The following is a 16,910-nucleotide window of genomic DNA, read 5'->3' as shown; positions in this document are numbered from 1 at the left end:
TGAAATAATGTCTTTCACAGCAACTTGGATGGTACTAGATGCCATAATTCCATAAATCTCAGGAATGGAAAAACAAATACTGCATGTACTGCATGTACTCACTCCCACTTATAAGTGGGAGCTAAACTATGGGTATACATGGTCATATAGAGTGGTACAATGGACTTTGGAGACTAAGAGGGGAGGAGGTTGGGAGGGGAGTGGGGGATCAAAAATCACTTATTGGGTACAATGTATACTAGTTGGGTGATGAGTACACTAAAAGCCCTGACTTCACCACTATACAATTCATCCATGTATCAAAAAACCACTTGTACCCCCTAAATCTATTGAAATGAAAAAAAAAAAAAGAAAAAAAAATCCTACTTCAGCTGGGCACAGAGGCTCATGCCTGTAATTCCAGCACTCTGGAAGGCTGAGGCAGGAGGATCGCTTGAGGGCAAGAGCTTGAGATCAGCCTGGGTAACATAGTGAGAACCTGTCTCTACCAAAGAAAAATTTAAACTTATGTGAGCATGGTGGAGTGCACCTGTGGTCCCAGCTACTCAGGAGGCTGAGGTGGAGGCTCCCTTGAGCCAAGTTCAAGGCTACAGTGAACTATGATCACGCCACTGCTCTCCAGTCTGGGCAACAGAGTGAGACCCTGTTTCAAAAAAACAAAACATGGCCAGGCGTGGTGGCTCATGCCTATAATCCTAGCACTCTGGGAGGCTGAGGCAGGAGGATCGCTCAACGTTAGGAGTTCAAGACCAGCCTGAGCAAGAGTGAAACCCAGTCTCTACTAAAAATAGAAAGAAATTAGCTAGACAACTAAAAATATATAGAAAAAATTAGCCGGGCATGGTGGTGCACGCCTGTAGTCCCATCTACATGGGAGGCTGAGGCAGAAGGATTTTTTGAGCCCAGGAGTTTGAGGTTGCTATGAGCTAGGCTGATGCCACAGCACTCTAGCCTGGGCAACAGAGCAAGATTCTGTCTCAAAAAACAAACAAACAAATGAAAAACAAAGCAAAAAAAATCCTACTTCTCTCAATGTTCTGAAAACCCCACTGGCCAGTGAGAGTGTGACCTGAGTTTTGCTGATTTGGCTTGGTGCTATGTTATGATAGTGATGGGGGGGGGGTCCCCCTGCTTTGGCACGTGGAGAAGCAGAACTGCAATCTCAGAGCTGCCTCTTCCCAACAGGGTTGCAAATTACCTACTAAAGTGGTGGTTCTCGACCCCAGCTGCACACTGTAATAACCTGGGGAACTTTAAAACACAGTGATCCCTGGTCACTGCCCTCCCCCACCCAGCTTTTATTTAATTGGCTTGGGGTCCAGCCTGGATATCAGCATTTTTTAAAAGATTATCAGGTATTTTAATATGCAGCCAAGATTGAGGACAACTCTACTAAAAGATTCAGGATTCAATCTAATACTTATTTAGGTATTTGGAGATAGCAGATGTGGCTTTTTGGCCCTCATTTATGTCCATTTTTACATTGTTGTTTGTAATAATGAAAAATTATTAAATATACTAGCTAGAGAAAAACAATTACCCTTGAAGAGAGGAGGCTGAAGAATATGCATGCGGTCCTTTCCCCTTTCCCACTCAGACACAGGCAGTATCAGAAGGCCCACACACCATTTTGCAATTTTCTTTCTTCACTTTCTGGGAAGGGTAATATCACTCTGTAAAATGTGTCATCCCACCACACAGCACATTTTGTTCCTGTTGTTTCACAGCACTCAAAATTCAGAATGTTCTGATGATGGTTTCTCTTTGTTCTGTCCTACAAGGGACTCCTCTCCTCAGTTCTCCAGGCATCATAGGTCCTGCTGACCCAAGCATACCAGAATTCGCAAGTGAACTGACTTCCTAGAACAGCACTTGTCAAACTTTGATGCAAATATGATTCCCTGGGGATCTTGTTAAAATGCACATTCAGTTTCTGAAGGTCTGGGGTGAGGCAAGACATTCTGCATCTCTCACAAGCTCCCAGGTGATGCCCAAGGAGCTGGTCCATGGGCCACACTTTAACTAACAAAGTCCCAGAGTCTCTACCTTTTCACTTGATGTTATCCATAGGTAATCCAGATTAAATAATTGATAAAATTATGTCATTTATAGAAAGTTTTGTTTTTGTGGTATCAAGGCAAAAGGGCAGCCCTAGGCTCCTGAAATCACCTCGATTCTCCATTCTCTGTCTCAATTTCCTTTGTTAAATAGAAAACAAAGAGTTTGTACTTGACTCCTCTGGTCATTTCCAACACTAAAATTCTTTTGTTTCTGAGTCTTGAAGCTATATAATAATGGTAATATCACTGCCTTATATTTAACATTTCAACTTTGGGAGCTCAACCTCAAAGTGTGATTAAGTAACACATGGGCTCCTTGAAATTTCAAGGTCACAGTTTTCTTGAATGGGGATTTGACCTGCTGCATGCATTTAATACTTGAGAGTGTATTATCATGGTAAAGAATTCACTTACACTCAGCTACGTGGCCTTCTATGGTTTTCAGTTTAGAAGGATTTTCTGGACATTCCTGTAGCTGAATGGCAGCTGTTGTGCTATCTTAGTTTTGAAAAATAGAACCTGATTTGTTTTACACATAAATATCTAGAACATCAATTACTGGATGACACTTACACTGAATGTGCTGTCTCCAGAGATTTGATGACATCCACAACCTGCTGATTTGCATAGGTTATCAAGAAAATGTAATCCTCAAGGGCCATGGGGTGGGTAGCATATTCTTGACTTTATAAGCCCACATCTGAACATGTCTTCTTTAGTTCCTTTGAGACTCATGGCACCTCATAATACTCTCTCCAGGTCCTCACTGACTCCTGACTTACTCCTTACGACTGCAGACTCTGGCCACCAGTACACACACAGTCATCCTCCCTGTCCCAATAGCTGTCATCTTTCTCCAGGACTTCATCATTCAAGGAGATGAACCATTTGACCTCAAGGCCTCTTGTATCCTTGACTTACTCATCAAAGGCAATGAATTGTTGCCTCTACCCCACCTCAGTCACTCACTTTCTGCTATCTCCAAGCACTATCTCCTAGACTGCCAATAATCTTAGTTTAAATATTCCCAACAGTAATTCTAGACAGCAAAAGAAATCTAATCTGTTAACTCCTACCTTTCCAACTGTGTAATGTCCTCCACTCTCCATCAACCTGCTCTGGTTTCTCTTTAAACCCAGACTAGATTTTATAATGTATATTGATAGTCACTCCTTTGAAAAGATCCTCTACCCCCTTACTCTCCATCGTATCTGCTTGGCAAAACTCTAGTCCTGAAAGAACTCAGCTATCCATTTTCTTTTTATCTGTATCCAAGTTGGTGAAGGTTGCTAAAGAAGAATTAGCAAGTGAGCTCATTAGTTTCACCTTAAATTCATGATCACCACCTTCACCTATCAAAGGCCAGTCTATCCACTTCTGTCCTGGAGACCATCCCCTTTCGCCTCCCAAGGGGCTATGGTTATGACCTGTCCCAGTGACATATCAACTTAGGTTCAAAACGGAACTTTCTCCCCCAAGACCTATTCCCATTCACCCTGAAATTTCCTCATATCAGTAACTGGCACCATTACCCACCAGCTGTTCAAGTCAGAAATCTGGGAGTCATTCTTGAGTCCTTGCTTCTTCATCCTTGACATAAAATCCCAAGCCAACTGCTGTTCTCCAAAATATTTCTTAAACCCCTTTCCACTGACACCAATGTAGTCCAGCTGTCTATCATCTCTTGCCAGAACTCTGCAAACATTTCCTAACCGGTCTGCCTTACTTTCTCCTTTGCCCCTTTCCAAATCATTCTCCACATAGCAGTCAAGACAGTTTTGAAATGTAAATCATCGCAAAAATGTCTCTCCTCTCCTTAAAATCAATGGCTTCCTGTTGTACTTAGAACTTTAGTCACCTTTCTGACCATGACCGAAAAGGCCTTGAATGAGCTAGCCTCTGCTCACATCTCTAACCCTACCCTGTATATTTTCCAGCTACAGCATCCTTTTCTAGAAGGAAAAAAGACCACTTTCCCATGCTGGGAACTTTGCATAGTATGTTCTGTCTCTTTAGTAGAATGATTCACTCCAGGTTTTTTTTTTTCCTTTTCCTTTCAGCCCTTGTTAAATTTCCTTTGTAATTATTGTACATAATCGTTTCTTTACTGTTTACTATCTCCCCCACTGGACAGTAAGCTCTGCGAGGGCAGAACCATGTTTGTCTTGTCCATCACTGCCTCCACATTGTCTGGCAGTGTAACTAAGGATGCAATAAATGTTCTTTCGTATTGAATGCATCAAAAATGTCAGGACCAAAAGAGATGTAACAGTTCTCTAGGTCAGACATCTCTTTTTGTTGATCACGACACGTAGGCCCCAAAGGGGTAAGTGATATATCAATGTCATGGTTATGTCAATGTCTTGGTTACCTCTATGCCATGGTTATTGGCTAAGCAGAGAATAAATGCATCTCCTTATGTCCTGATTTTGTCTTTTATCACACCTGTGGTCCTAGTCTTTCCAACCTTTGATGTACCTATCCTCTTTCTCACTTTTCTAACTCATTTATAATTCTTTCTTTAAAAATTTGCCTTCATTTGTGCTATTTTTTTCAGTATTAAAATACAATTATGCTCATTCACCATAAGTACATTTTCCATGGCAGTAGTAGAATAAAAAGTGATTTGGATAAAGCTTTTCATTTCCTTCCTGCACAATCAGCTCAATTTATCATTATTAATAGTCTCATTCATTTAGGAACCCTGACAGCCTGACTAGCTAAGAGGCAGAAACAGCAGCCATCCCAATGGCATCATTTATAGTTCCATATATGTTTCTAAATATCCTGCAAAATAGCTAGGATGGTTTTTTTTTTAAACAGCTTCTAAGCTTTGAAGCAATAGAAAGATGCAGAGTAAAAAAAAGTATATATATATGTGTGGCGTTAGAGAAAAATAAAATAAACAGAGATCAGTAACATGAAGAAAAATAAAGGGGAAAAGAAAGAGGATGGGGAGGTGGTTTGGAGAATTAAAAAGGTTTCAAACAGTGGGGATGTTAACAGAACTAGAATCTAATCTAAGTCCTGGGCGTAGGGGTGGGGTGGGGGCGGGGTGCAGGGAGGAGTCTGAATTCTGTTTCCCCTATAGTGATGAGGGATAATTAACCATGGCCTGGAATAAGTTTTTCCATCTAAAATACGAACTGCCTGAGGAGTAAAAACTGACACCAATCCTTCTCCATGGGGTGGGGGAGATAATAAACGGAAATCTCCCGACAAAAATTCTCTTTATCTCTCTGCTCTATTTTCAGAGCAAGATTTTTAGGGCATAATTTTCAACAAGTTTTGGCTGAGGCCGAACACCGGGCTCAAAGATAATTTAGGACACTCAAAGAAGAGGCCAATTACTTCCTAACACAAAATGGCCTAAACACACCATGATCACATTACTGGGTAATAAACAAAATGACTACTACAAACACTTGTTCGCAAAACAGCACTGCATGATCCCCAATAAATGCCCTGCGTCAACGCAAAGTGGCAGGAAGGCTAATCAGGGAGGCGAAAGTAACCTGCCTGTCCTTTCCCTTTGGGGCACATCCTACCTGGGACGATGTCCCTCCTGGCCTTCTTTCTACTGGGCCCGACCTCAGGACTGCCCCGGGGGTCGGGGAAGACCACGAGACGCAGGGGGCGGAATCGGAGGAAACGACACCCTTCTCCACCCTTCCCACTCCCCACCTGAAGGGGCCACATCAGGGACCCCGTCGGCTCAGGCGGACGCCCGCAGAGGGCGCGGAATCCGGAGAGCGCGGGTGCAGAGCGTGGCGCCGACTGCATCTTGACCCTCAACTCCGCCGCCGCCACCTCCTCTCGCGCTCTACCCCGATCCGCTCACCTCCGCGCGCACGGCGCCCTCAGCTCGGGGCAGGGGCGAGCCCTGCAGCTCCCCGGGAGCGGCGCCGACTCCCCACGGGCCGGCCCGGGCCCCAGGGCCTACGGACTGCACCTCCGACTGGCGGCTGCAGGGTGGCTGCCGCGGCGGTCGCGCTCCGGCGGCTTCCCCGCCTCGGCGAGCCGGATCCCGCAGGGCCGGAGGGGAGGGGGAGGCGCGGAGGCCGGCAGCGCAGTGACGTGCCGCCGGGGGCTGCGCGGCCGGAGGGCGCCGAGCGCGCCGACGGGGTCGGGGGAGAGCGGGGGAGGGATCGGGGAGCTCCGAGCGAGCAGGGAGGTGGGGGCAGCTGGGGAGGACGGAGAGCGCCGAGCCGGAGAGAGCAATGAGCGCAGGGGGTGCCCCGGCCGCTCGGCTCCGCAGTTTTGCACTCCCCTCAACTGGGAGCCTCTGAATATCGTACCTCCGCTTGCGCCCCCCGCCACCCCGCGGGGCTTCCGCGTGGTCTCCCGGAGATTCCCTCTGGAGCAGCTGTAGAATCGTCAAGCCCACTTTTGTATTCCATTTCTTTTGTAATGTGTGGTCGCCTTTCAGCTTTAGACGTTGCTTTTATTACGCGCCCCCGCAAGCCCGCGCGCCTCGCTTCCCACCTCCCCGCTCCTAGTTTCTGACAAGTCTCCAAGAAACGGCGCTTTTTCTTCTGTGTGTGTTCTTTTTTCTCAACTTTACCCACCTAAACTGTCTTTTGGCTGGACTGTGTCCTTGGAATAAAATGTTCAGAGAAGCCCTTTCATAAAACACATTTTAAAACTCCCTCGGATAGGAGGTCCCTCACGGCCCCTGGATTGCAGAGATTCATCTGTTGACTTTGACCTTCACTCTAGCTGGTGCCGCGCGAGCTTTGGTGCCGGGGAAATGAAGGCTAGGCCGGGAGCCAGGATGCCTGTGTTCCTCGGAAAGCCGCTTACCTCCTAGGGCTGCGGTGGCTTCAGTATTTCGGGGAATCTCTGACCTGTAACGGCAACGTCGGCTCTGGCATTTTGTAAATTTTCTCCCTGTAGATTACCAAATGGTCAAGTATCTTTTATTTTTTGTGTAGAAGGTGTCAGCAGAAGCAGCAAGAGATCTTTATTCTCGAATATAAAGTCAATTTACCAAAAATTCTCAAATGTTTTCATACGCTAGTAAATTCCCATTTTAGCAAATTAAGTTTAAAAATTATCCCTCCCGGTGGTTTATTAACCAGGAAAAAAACCAAGAGGTGGTCTTGGATCGATCTTTGGGGCACTGCACTTTCCCCTTTGTAGTCCATACACAGATTAACCTTTGCAAATGCTGCTTTGGAAGTACATCCTTTGTTTGACTTGAAATGTAACCCCTCCCCTATCGCCAAGTATCATTAAGGTTTAAAGTTTAGGTGACATACTTTTCCATTTTGGTAACTGGAAAAAAAAGTCATTAAATGTTATGTCAATTTTTATTTCGCTTAAACACAATTCTCAAATAATGAGATTAGCGGGAAATTTTTTTCCTCTAGAACTTGTTCTGGAGAATTTATGGACAAAATTCATGAATCTTAGCAGTTAATGAAAAGTATGTTGTTTTCTGTATTTTTTTTAAGAAAACAAGAGCATTATATAACTTTCACAAAGGGTTATTAAAAGATATAGCATTTTCTAACTGTTCTAAAACCGTAAGTTATTGTAGGTAAAATATGTAGGTAAACCATATTTTAAAAATATTTTTAAAAGCTGTCTTAACATGGGCTCTGACTATTCAGAAAATAAATAAACTAATATGTGAAATCTCTTATCCCAAAAGGGAACCAATGAGTCAACAATTTGCAGTTTCCGAGGAATGTCTGTTTTTCATACTTAAACTATTAAAATAAATAAATATCCTTAATGGAAAATCCAATGTCGACAAACGTGTTCCAAAAGATTTTTGGTGTTGATGCAAAGTATGATTCCTTTCAGGTCATTCCATGGCAACTGTAATTTTTACCATTGTTTTTCAGTTGGAATTTCAGAGTATAAATATGATTTTGCAAGACTTTTCCAGGTCATGAGATGCTCTCTGAGAAATCCCTTCAGTTCCCTGAAGTAGTAATTGATTCCACTGAAGCGTAGCAATAATTTATTAAATGGATCTCTAGTGGCCTAGAGGTGTTAACATAATTTTTTCTTTGAAGTTATTATACAATTGAATAGCTTTAGAGTGGTAGTTCCCAAAATGTGTAATTTTAAGCACTGGTTTGCCCAGATGCTCCTCTGGCAATTCATTTACTACAAAAATATTTGTTGAGTCCCTGCTATATGCCCTGGCTAGAACTCTGGGAACAATGGTGAAGAAGACAGATAGAGTTACTTGTCTTGATAGAATTTATGGTTTGATGGGGAAGATACATTAGTAAACAAATCCAAATAAGATTTATACAAATTTATTTAAACAAGGGAAAATCATGTAATCATGTAAATCACAATGAAAATTGTAGACTTTGAGATAAATAATAATAAGAGGAATCTTTTCATTTTAGAAATTCACAATGCATATTGATGAATTAGAGGTTCTGAGAATTTCTACAGTAAAGACAATTTACTTAACCTATTACCAAAAAAATCTCTGAATTTGTTTTGAGCACTGAACCTTTGTTTGTGAGCAATGCTTATAAAAACAATAGAATGGATTTTTGTGAAATGCTGCTTTTTTTTGAAACCAAAGAATCCAATAAACATAAAGTTCTGTTAATATTATCTTACATTTATTGTCAATGTACATTCATATACTTCAATAGATTTAGACATATAACCTGTTTGAAATAGATTGTGTTTGAAGACAAAATAACATAGAAAAATTTATAAATCTACTAGAATGCATGAATGCATATGGACAAAACAGGTATTTTCTAATTAACATTGTTTCTGGCCAGATGCAGTGGCTAACACCTGTAATCCTAGCACTTCAGGAGGCCAAGGCAGGAGGATTGCTTGAGCCCAGGAATTCAAGACCAGCATGACAACATGGTGGGACCCCCATCTCTAAAAAAAAAAAAAAAGAAAAAAAATTGTTTCATGAGCATATTTCCATGTATCAACATGGCCCAAATTCTTATAAATCTCTTAATGGCTGTATAGTTCATAATATTGGTATAGAATAGTTTTCTTAACCCTAAATTTTAAGAAAATACATTTTTCTGATTCTTTGACTATTGTAAGTAACACTGCTTTAACTTCTTGGAACAAATTACTCTTTGGGGTAATAAATGAAAGGCATATTTCCTTGGGATATATTTTGAAATATGGGTTTACTAAATTAAAAAGAAATTTTATATTCTGGTTATATCTTCCCATATTTCTTTCCATAACAATTGAAAAATTGTAATGAAAAATATGGATATACTTTTACCTTTTAAATTCAGGATCTCATTGGCACTGAATTTTATAATTTGTTTTTGTTTAAGTAGACTAAGAAAGCTTTAAAATGTGCATAATTTAAATTTACCTGTAGGAAATGGCAAAAATATCTGGAGGAATTTGACTGGGTAGCTTTGGTCATGAATGTCTATAGAACCCTGAAGCTATTTCCCTCCCAATGTGCCTCTGCTCTGTGGATTCTTCTAAACTAATTTTGTGGTAATTAAACAAATTTATCTTAAATTATAACAATGCTCAGAAAAGTCAAGATATAAGCATTGGCTCGCAATCTAGAATTGGTGTAGAACAGTAAAGTGGACTTAGGACCAATGTTAGAAAGAGGAGCCAATATTTGCATGGAGCCCCAGTGTAAGGCTGGTCATCTTTGGGGTATCCTTGTAGGAAGGGAAAACTTCACAAGCATTAAAAAAAACAACAAGAAATAGGCCAGGGTGGACTATCTGCAGAGCTCTGAATTTCTTCATAGCTTCGAAGTATGCAAGAAAATATGGAGTCAGTCAACTTCACCCATGTGCTCCCAGCATTTGATGACCTGGGCAGAATTCATGGATATTGGCAGTGACTTTTATAGAATTTCTCTTATGATAATCAGACTTTCCTTAAATGTAAAAATATAATCATACTCTAGTATCACAACATGCCTTCATACATTGATGTTTAAATTTTCAGTCACTAGTAAATTCCCATTCCTTCACTCAAAGAGCACTCACCTAGTTCTACCTATTGGTGGGATTTAGTCCATGCATAAAACAGTATTTAAATTGTACGTATTCTTGAGGATATTAGAGTTCTCTAACATTTAAAATGTGCAATTTTTAAAAAAGTAATAATCTTAAAATTTTTCATATAAGCAAATTTGATTCTGGACCTCATAGATGACTACCTTATAACTGAGTACAACCATGTAATTTCAGAGCCCATGTTTTTTGCATTTATCATTTCATTGATAGTATAACCTTGTCAAATGAGGGAACTCTTAGAGCTAAACACTATAAAAACAAATAACCCAATTACAAAATGGTCAAAGAATTTGAATATATATTTCTCCAAAGAAGATATGCAAATGACCAATAAGCACATAAAAAAGATGGTCAACATTATTAGTCCTTAGAGAGTTGCAAATCAAAACCACCTGAGATAGTACTTCACACCCACTAGGATGGCTATAATCAAAATGTTATTATTACAATATCAGCTGTTGGTGAGGAAGTAGAGAAATTAGAAACATCATACATTGCTGATGGGAATATAAAATGTGCAGCTACTTTGCAAAATACTTTGGCAATTTTGCTTCTAGTTATATACCCAAGAGAACTGAAAACATGTTTGCATAAAAATTTGCACTCACATGTTCACTGTAGCATTATTTATAATAGCTCAAAAATGTCAGCAACCCAAATGTCCATTAACTGATTAAGGTATAAATGAAATGTATACAATCTCATCTATACCATGGGACATTATGCAGTTATAAAAAGGAATGAAGTACTGACACAGATTACAACATGGATGAACCCTGAAAAATTTTACTAAGTGAAAGGTGCCAGAGAGAAAAGCCCACATATTTTGTGATTCCATTTTTACAAAATGTGCAGAATAGGCAAATCCATACAGACAGAAAAAAATTTAAGTTAATAATGTGGTCACTTAGGGTTTTTTACCTTCTTTTTTCTTTAAAAGAACTTCATACTTTATTTAAATAGAACTAACTTGGACTTTTTTTTTCCTTCTATACTTCATGCTCTTCTTTACCTCACAGCTGTCACTTTTATGTCTTAAAAATTAATAAGAGGCCGGGTAGGATGGCTCACGCCTATAATCCTAGCATTCTGGGAGGCCGAGGCGGGTGGATCTTTTGAGCTCAGGAGTTCGAGACCACTCTGAACAAGAGTGAGACCCCGTCTCTACTAAAAATAGAAGGAAATTAGCTGGACAACTAAAAAAAACATATAGAAAAAATTAGCCGGGCATGGTGGCACATGTCTGTAGTCCCAGCTACTCGGGAGGCTGAGGCAGGAGGATCGCTTGAGCCCAGGAGTTTGAGGTTGCTGTGAGCTAGGTTGACACCACGGCACTCTAGCCCAGGCAACAGAGTGAGACTCTATAAAAAAAAAAAAAAAATTAATAAGGATCAACCATACCCTAGTTCATTGCCTTTTTAGTAATTTAGAGTTACAGTTGAAATACTACTGGGTAAATGAAAAGGACATCATATTGCAGTGCAAATTAGTTTGGACCAGGAGTTCGAAGGTCTTCCGTGACTTATGCAAACCTTTAGCAAGTTGCTTAACCACTAGTTATATTGTCTTTAAAATGAAAAGTTGATCTTCAGTCAAGTCCCTTCAAGTACTAAAGTCCTGTGACATTTTCAGTACACTCACTATTATACGATAAGTTGTCATGTACTTCTAGTACTTGATAGAGAAAATGTGCCTTTCAAGGGGTCAAACCTCTATGTGGTATCATCTAGTTGGAAGTTGTTGGGTGTTTGTTCTACCCTTGTCTCATTCTCTGGTATCTGTTTGAATGCACAATTAAATTCTCCAAAGTAGCAGAAGGGAATATGTCAGAAATAGGGAATGTGCACATTAATTACAGATTAAAAAATTAACTAGAAAATTCACACTTGGCTGTACAATATTAAAAAATTATTCCTGTTTTCCCCCCTGCCTTTTCCAATTCATTGTAGTTTTTTAATGTCATTTTGGACACCATCTTGACTATCCTCTTCATAATGTTGTAGAAAGCACTGTGGTAGCTAGTCTCTAAAGACGGTCTTCTAATGAATTACACCTTCTGGGATTCATGCCTTTGTGTAGTCTCTTCTACATTGAATCTGGGTCAGCCCTGTATAACAAATGGAGTACAGCAGTGGTGATGCTGTGTGAATTCTAACAATAGATCACAAGAAGACTTGCAGCTTCTGCCTTGGTCCCTTGGAATGCTTAGTCTGGGGGAAGCAAGTGGCCGTGTAAGAAATTACCTTGAGATCACTATGCTGTGAAGAAGCCCAACCTAGCCTCATAGAGAGGCTATGTGAAGAGATGAATCCCTGACCAGCACCCAGGTGTTCCAGCCCACCCAGGTGAAATATAGATCATGTGAGTGAAGAAGCCATTTTGGATGTCCAACAGGATCAAACCTTCTGATGCTATCAGCTTCACCTACCATCTGATAGCAGAAGCATGGAAGACTTTGAGTGAGAATTACCAAGCTGAGGTCAATCAACACACAGAACTGTGAACAAAAATGAATTGTTGTTTTAAGCCGTCCATTTGGGGGCAATTCATTATGCAGTGACAGAGAACCAAAAAAAGGACTAAAAAATGCTCATTTTCTTTTTTTTTGGCTCAATAATGTGTATTATATATATATATCTCATATGAACTACTTAAAAACTTTTAAGGTACAGCTATAAACACTTTTTTTTTCAGTAGACTATTTCCTTCTTTGCTTTATTGTTTTTAAAAAATTGCAAAGACATTATTTCATGGTTTCATACCATTTCATCATCTTTTTGATGTCTGGCTTAAGATTGTATGTTCCAGGCATAATCAAGTTGTCTCCAACATTACAAATCCTGATATCTGATAAAAGAAACCAGCTTTAAGAAACAAATCCAACTGCTGTTTCTATAAACATGAATGTTTGACCTTCATGACTGTAAAAGGATCAAAGAGGATTAGTAATGAAAGATATATTAAAGCAGGAGTTTATTTTAATCTCCATTTTATTATCTTTTAAATTATATTTAACCCAGTTAATTTATTTTTAAAATGCATTGAAGTAAAATTGAAATGTCCTTTAAAATGTTGGAATTGTATGACTCTAAATCCAACTCTCTCTGAAAAGAGATTGCCATTTATTTCTCAACAAATGCTGTAAGAATTGATCATAGTACTTACAAATAACAAAGTGCTTTATAATGCCTAGTTTCATAAAATACACCAATAAGTTCTATTTAGGTCAAATTGTTAAAATTTAGAAGTCACACGAGAAAGAAAATTAGAAAAAACAGAAATGAATATTTGTCATGTTTCTAGTGGGGAAAGGACTACTTAAGCTTGAATAGATGGAAGCAATCTCAAAGATAAAGATTTATAATTTTGACTAAATAAAATCTAAAATTCTATATATTTTTTCAAAAACATAAGCCAACGGAAATGATTGCTATAAATTTAATGCAAGATTAATGTCTTAAATATTCTACATAGCTCACACAAATTCAGAAGAGAAGCAAAAGTTTAGGTTTCAATAAATGGGCAAAAGAATTGAACATTTTAATAAAGAAGAAATAAAATTGTTACATAAAAGAGACATTGGGACAGGTAATGTCTATAGACTTTTCATAGGCTTATTTTTTTATGTTTATTAATTTTGAGCAATTAAGTATTTCCTTCTCAAAGTAAATCACCAAAGAGTTTACCATTCAAAGGACTTCTTTAAAATTTGTAGCGTGTCTTAGACAAAGCAAAAAGTAAGAGGTAGGCCATTGACTTAAAAATGTCAAGAACATTTCTCTTGTTCTTATTTTTATTATGCAATTATATAATAAAGTAATTCCCAGACTTTCCAATATTCAGTATACGTGTACTGAGCCTTCTTAATTCCTAGGGCATTTCATAGCAGTAAATTTATCCATTTTTATGAACATCATTGATGTTTTGAGACAATCTCTTCTAGAATTATGTCATTTAGTCAAGGGGGTCCATGTTTTGTTTTAAAACAATAACTAATAACTCTTACTGTTTGTGTTTTTTGACGCTGTTAATATTAATTTGGTCTGCAAATATTTATTGAGTTTTCTTTGTGTGCCACTCTCTAAGGGACTGGGGACGCCATAACAACAAGCAAAATGCAAAATAAACAAAAAATATCCCTTCTTCATGAAGTGTGCATTCTACTTAAGGCTGTCAACCATGTGTATGATAATGTACTGTCCAGAGGCATCTGGCTGAGTTGAATGGGGAGGGAGTCTGGAGGTAGGTAAAATTCATCTAATACTCTGCTTCTACACGTGCCTTTTTCTTTGCACAAATGTAGTTACTAACCAAACCCTACGCATGGGGCAGTATGGGGGCGGGGGTGTGTGCATGTGTGTGTATGTGTGCGTACAGGCAAACATGTACATGCCTGAGTCTTTTTTCTAATTTGCACCAAAATGCCAAAGACCAGCCCTTAATTCTACTGAGGAAAGACAGACAATAGATAAGGTACATAAATAAAAATATAAAGCATGTTTGATGATGCTAAATGCTGTAGGAAAAATAGGGAAATAGAGAGTGTGGCTGCGGAAGGCCCCTAAGGTGACATTTTATTAGAAAGTGAGACATGAGCAAGTGAGCCATGTAGACAGCTAGGGAAAGGTGTCCTAGCTGGGTTGAAATCAAGTGGAAAGACCCCGAGGCCAGATAGGTGCCGTGTCCAGAAAGCAGCCAGCCTTGCTGGAGCAGTTTGAATGGAACCCAGTAGTGGCAGGTGAGGTCAGGGCTTAATTAGAGGGTGGCATGTGGGGATGCAGGTGGGCTGAGATTGTTTAGGGCCTTGCAGGCTAATGCAAGGAATTTAGTTTTTAATGCAGAATGAGATGAGAAGTCTTGGAGGATTTTAAGTAGACGTGATAGGATCTGATTGGTATTTTAACAGACTAACTGTTGCTACAGTGTTGCAAATAGACTGAAAGGAGACAGGATGGAAGCAAGGAAACTAGATAGGGGGCTATTGTAATAATTCAGGTGAGAGATGGGGATGGGATAGGCTAAGGTTGTAGGTATGGAGTTAGGGGAAATGTAGGATTGTTAATATATTCTAAAGGTAGAACCAGCAGAACTTGATGGTGGATTGGATGTGAGGTCTCAAAAAAGAAAGGAGCCAAGGATAATGCCAATGTTTTAGGCCTGAACAGCAGCAAGACTGAAGTTGCCATTGACTGAGAAAGTGAAGATTGTGTCAAACCAGATTAGGATGGGAATAGATCAGGAGTTGAGTGTGGGGAATGTTATGTTAGAGATGACAAGTGGGGAGCTGGATATTTGAGTCTGGGATTCAGGGGAGAAGTCTAGTCTAAAGATATTAATTTGGAGTTACTGGCATATAAAATATTCAAACCACGGAGTCACCAATGGAGTGAGAGTGGTTAGAAAAGAGAGGAACTCCAAAGATTGAGATTTGGAGCATTCCAGTGTTTGGTGATAAGAGAGATAAGGAGTAAAGGAAAAAGGAAACTAAGAAGATGCCACTAATGAGGCAAGAAAAAGCAGGACAATTGAGTGTCCTATAAGCCAAGAGAAAAGAGTATTTTAAGGAAAGAGGAGTAATTAGCTGTGTCATATACTTTTTTTTTTTTTTTAAGAAATGAGCTCTCCCTCCTCCTGCCTCAGCCTCCCAAGTAGCTGGGACTACTGAATGCTTTTAAGTGATTAAGTGGGATAAGAAATGAGAACAAGGTTTAAAATGTGGGGATTGCTGGTAACTTACGTGATGGGAATCGATTCAGAGAATGGGAGAAGAGAAACCAGAGATGACAAGCGTATAGACAACTCCTAAGAGTTTTGCTATAAAGTGAAGAACAGAAAGGGGTGGTAGCTAAAGGAAAAGGGTGGGTCCAGGGAAGGGGATATTTTAAGATGGAAAAAAATCCTTCATATATTGTTATGGGAAAGATCCAGTGGGGAGAGAAAGATAGATGTTTCAGAATAGAGAATTGCTGGAGCAAGGCCATTGGGTAGGCAAGAAGGGATGGGATTTTGTGCATAAATGGTGGCGCTAGTCTTAGCTAGGAGAATGAACTGTTTATCTTCAATAGAAGAAAAGGTTCTATAGATGGTCTAGCTGCAGTGAAACTGTTAGATGCTACGGGCAAGCTTGCAGAAGTTCTCTTCTGACTGATTCTTTCTCTGCGAAAGCAAAGTCATCTGCTGAAAGTGAGGATAAAGGAGAGGGGAAATTTAGGGAAAAGGGAAAACATGTGAAAAAAAATGGGACAAATAGAAAGCACATAATAAGGAGGTTAGAAATAATCTACACGTACTAGTAATCATCACAAGTATGAATGGAATAAGCTCTCCAGTTAGAAGAGAGAATTTTCAGACCAGACTGAAACAAATACACATTTATGCTATTTATAAAAGTCAGACATAAAACTCAAGGGCATAGAAAAACTAAAAATCAAGGATTCAAGAGAGATACCAGGCAAATGCCAAGAAATACTATCAGACAAAATGACTTTATTAGAGTTATAAAGGGTAATTACATAGTTCACCAAGAAGGTAAAATAATTCTAACTTTGTGTGCATCTAATCCCATACCCTTGAAACAAAATATGACAGAACTACAAGCAGACTTTTTAAAAATCTACCAACACAGGGAGGAGATTTCAACACATTTTTTTTTGAGACATTGATATGTCAAAGAGACCAAAAATCGGTGAGGCTATAGATAATTTGAATAGCATTATTAATAATACTAATAAGCTTAAACTAATGTGTATATATGTGCAACACTGAACCCTCAAATTAGAAAATATACATTCTATTCACATACACATGATACATTGATGAAAATTAATGGTAAGCCATAAAG

At 39.4% G+C, this 16,910-nt stretch overlaps 1 protein-coding gene across 3 annotated transcripts in view; it reads right to left on the bottom strand.

Annotated features, from left to right (window-relative positions):
- The window catches only part of STEAP2 (STEAP2 metalloreductase), a 29,598-nt gene extending 22,959 nt beyond the window's left edge, over window positions 1-6,639 (bottom strand). The window contains exon 1 of one of the 3 annotated variants that reach the window (XM_045564036.1): window positions 6,359-6,639. In XM_045564036.1, the coding sequence (XP_045419992.1) occupies window positions 6,359-6,460 (102 nt within the window). In that variant the 5' untranslated portion in view covers window positions 6,461-6,639. Of the gene's footprint in view, window positions 1-5,744; window positions 5,865-5,901; window positions 6,068-6,358 lie in introns of those variants that run through there. The other 2 variants (XM_045564038.1, XM_045564037.1) reach the window with 2 other exon arrangements.
- Between the last annotated feature and the right edge of the window lie 10,271 nt (window positions 6,640-16,910).

This window comes from Lemur catta, chromosome 11 (assembly GCF_020740605.2).
Source record: "Lemur catta isolate mLemCat1 chromosome 11, mLemCat1.pri, whole genome shotgun sequence".
Taxonomy (NCBI): domain Eukaryota; kingdom Metazoa; phylum Chordata; class Mammalia; order Primates; family Lemuridae; genus Lemur; species Lemur catta.
The sequence above is the reverse complement of the archived record's forward strand: the minus strand, read 5'-3'. Positions and strand labels throughout refer to the sequence as shown.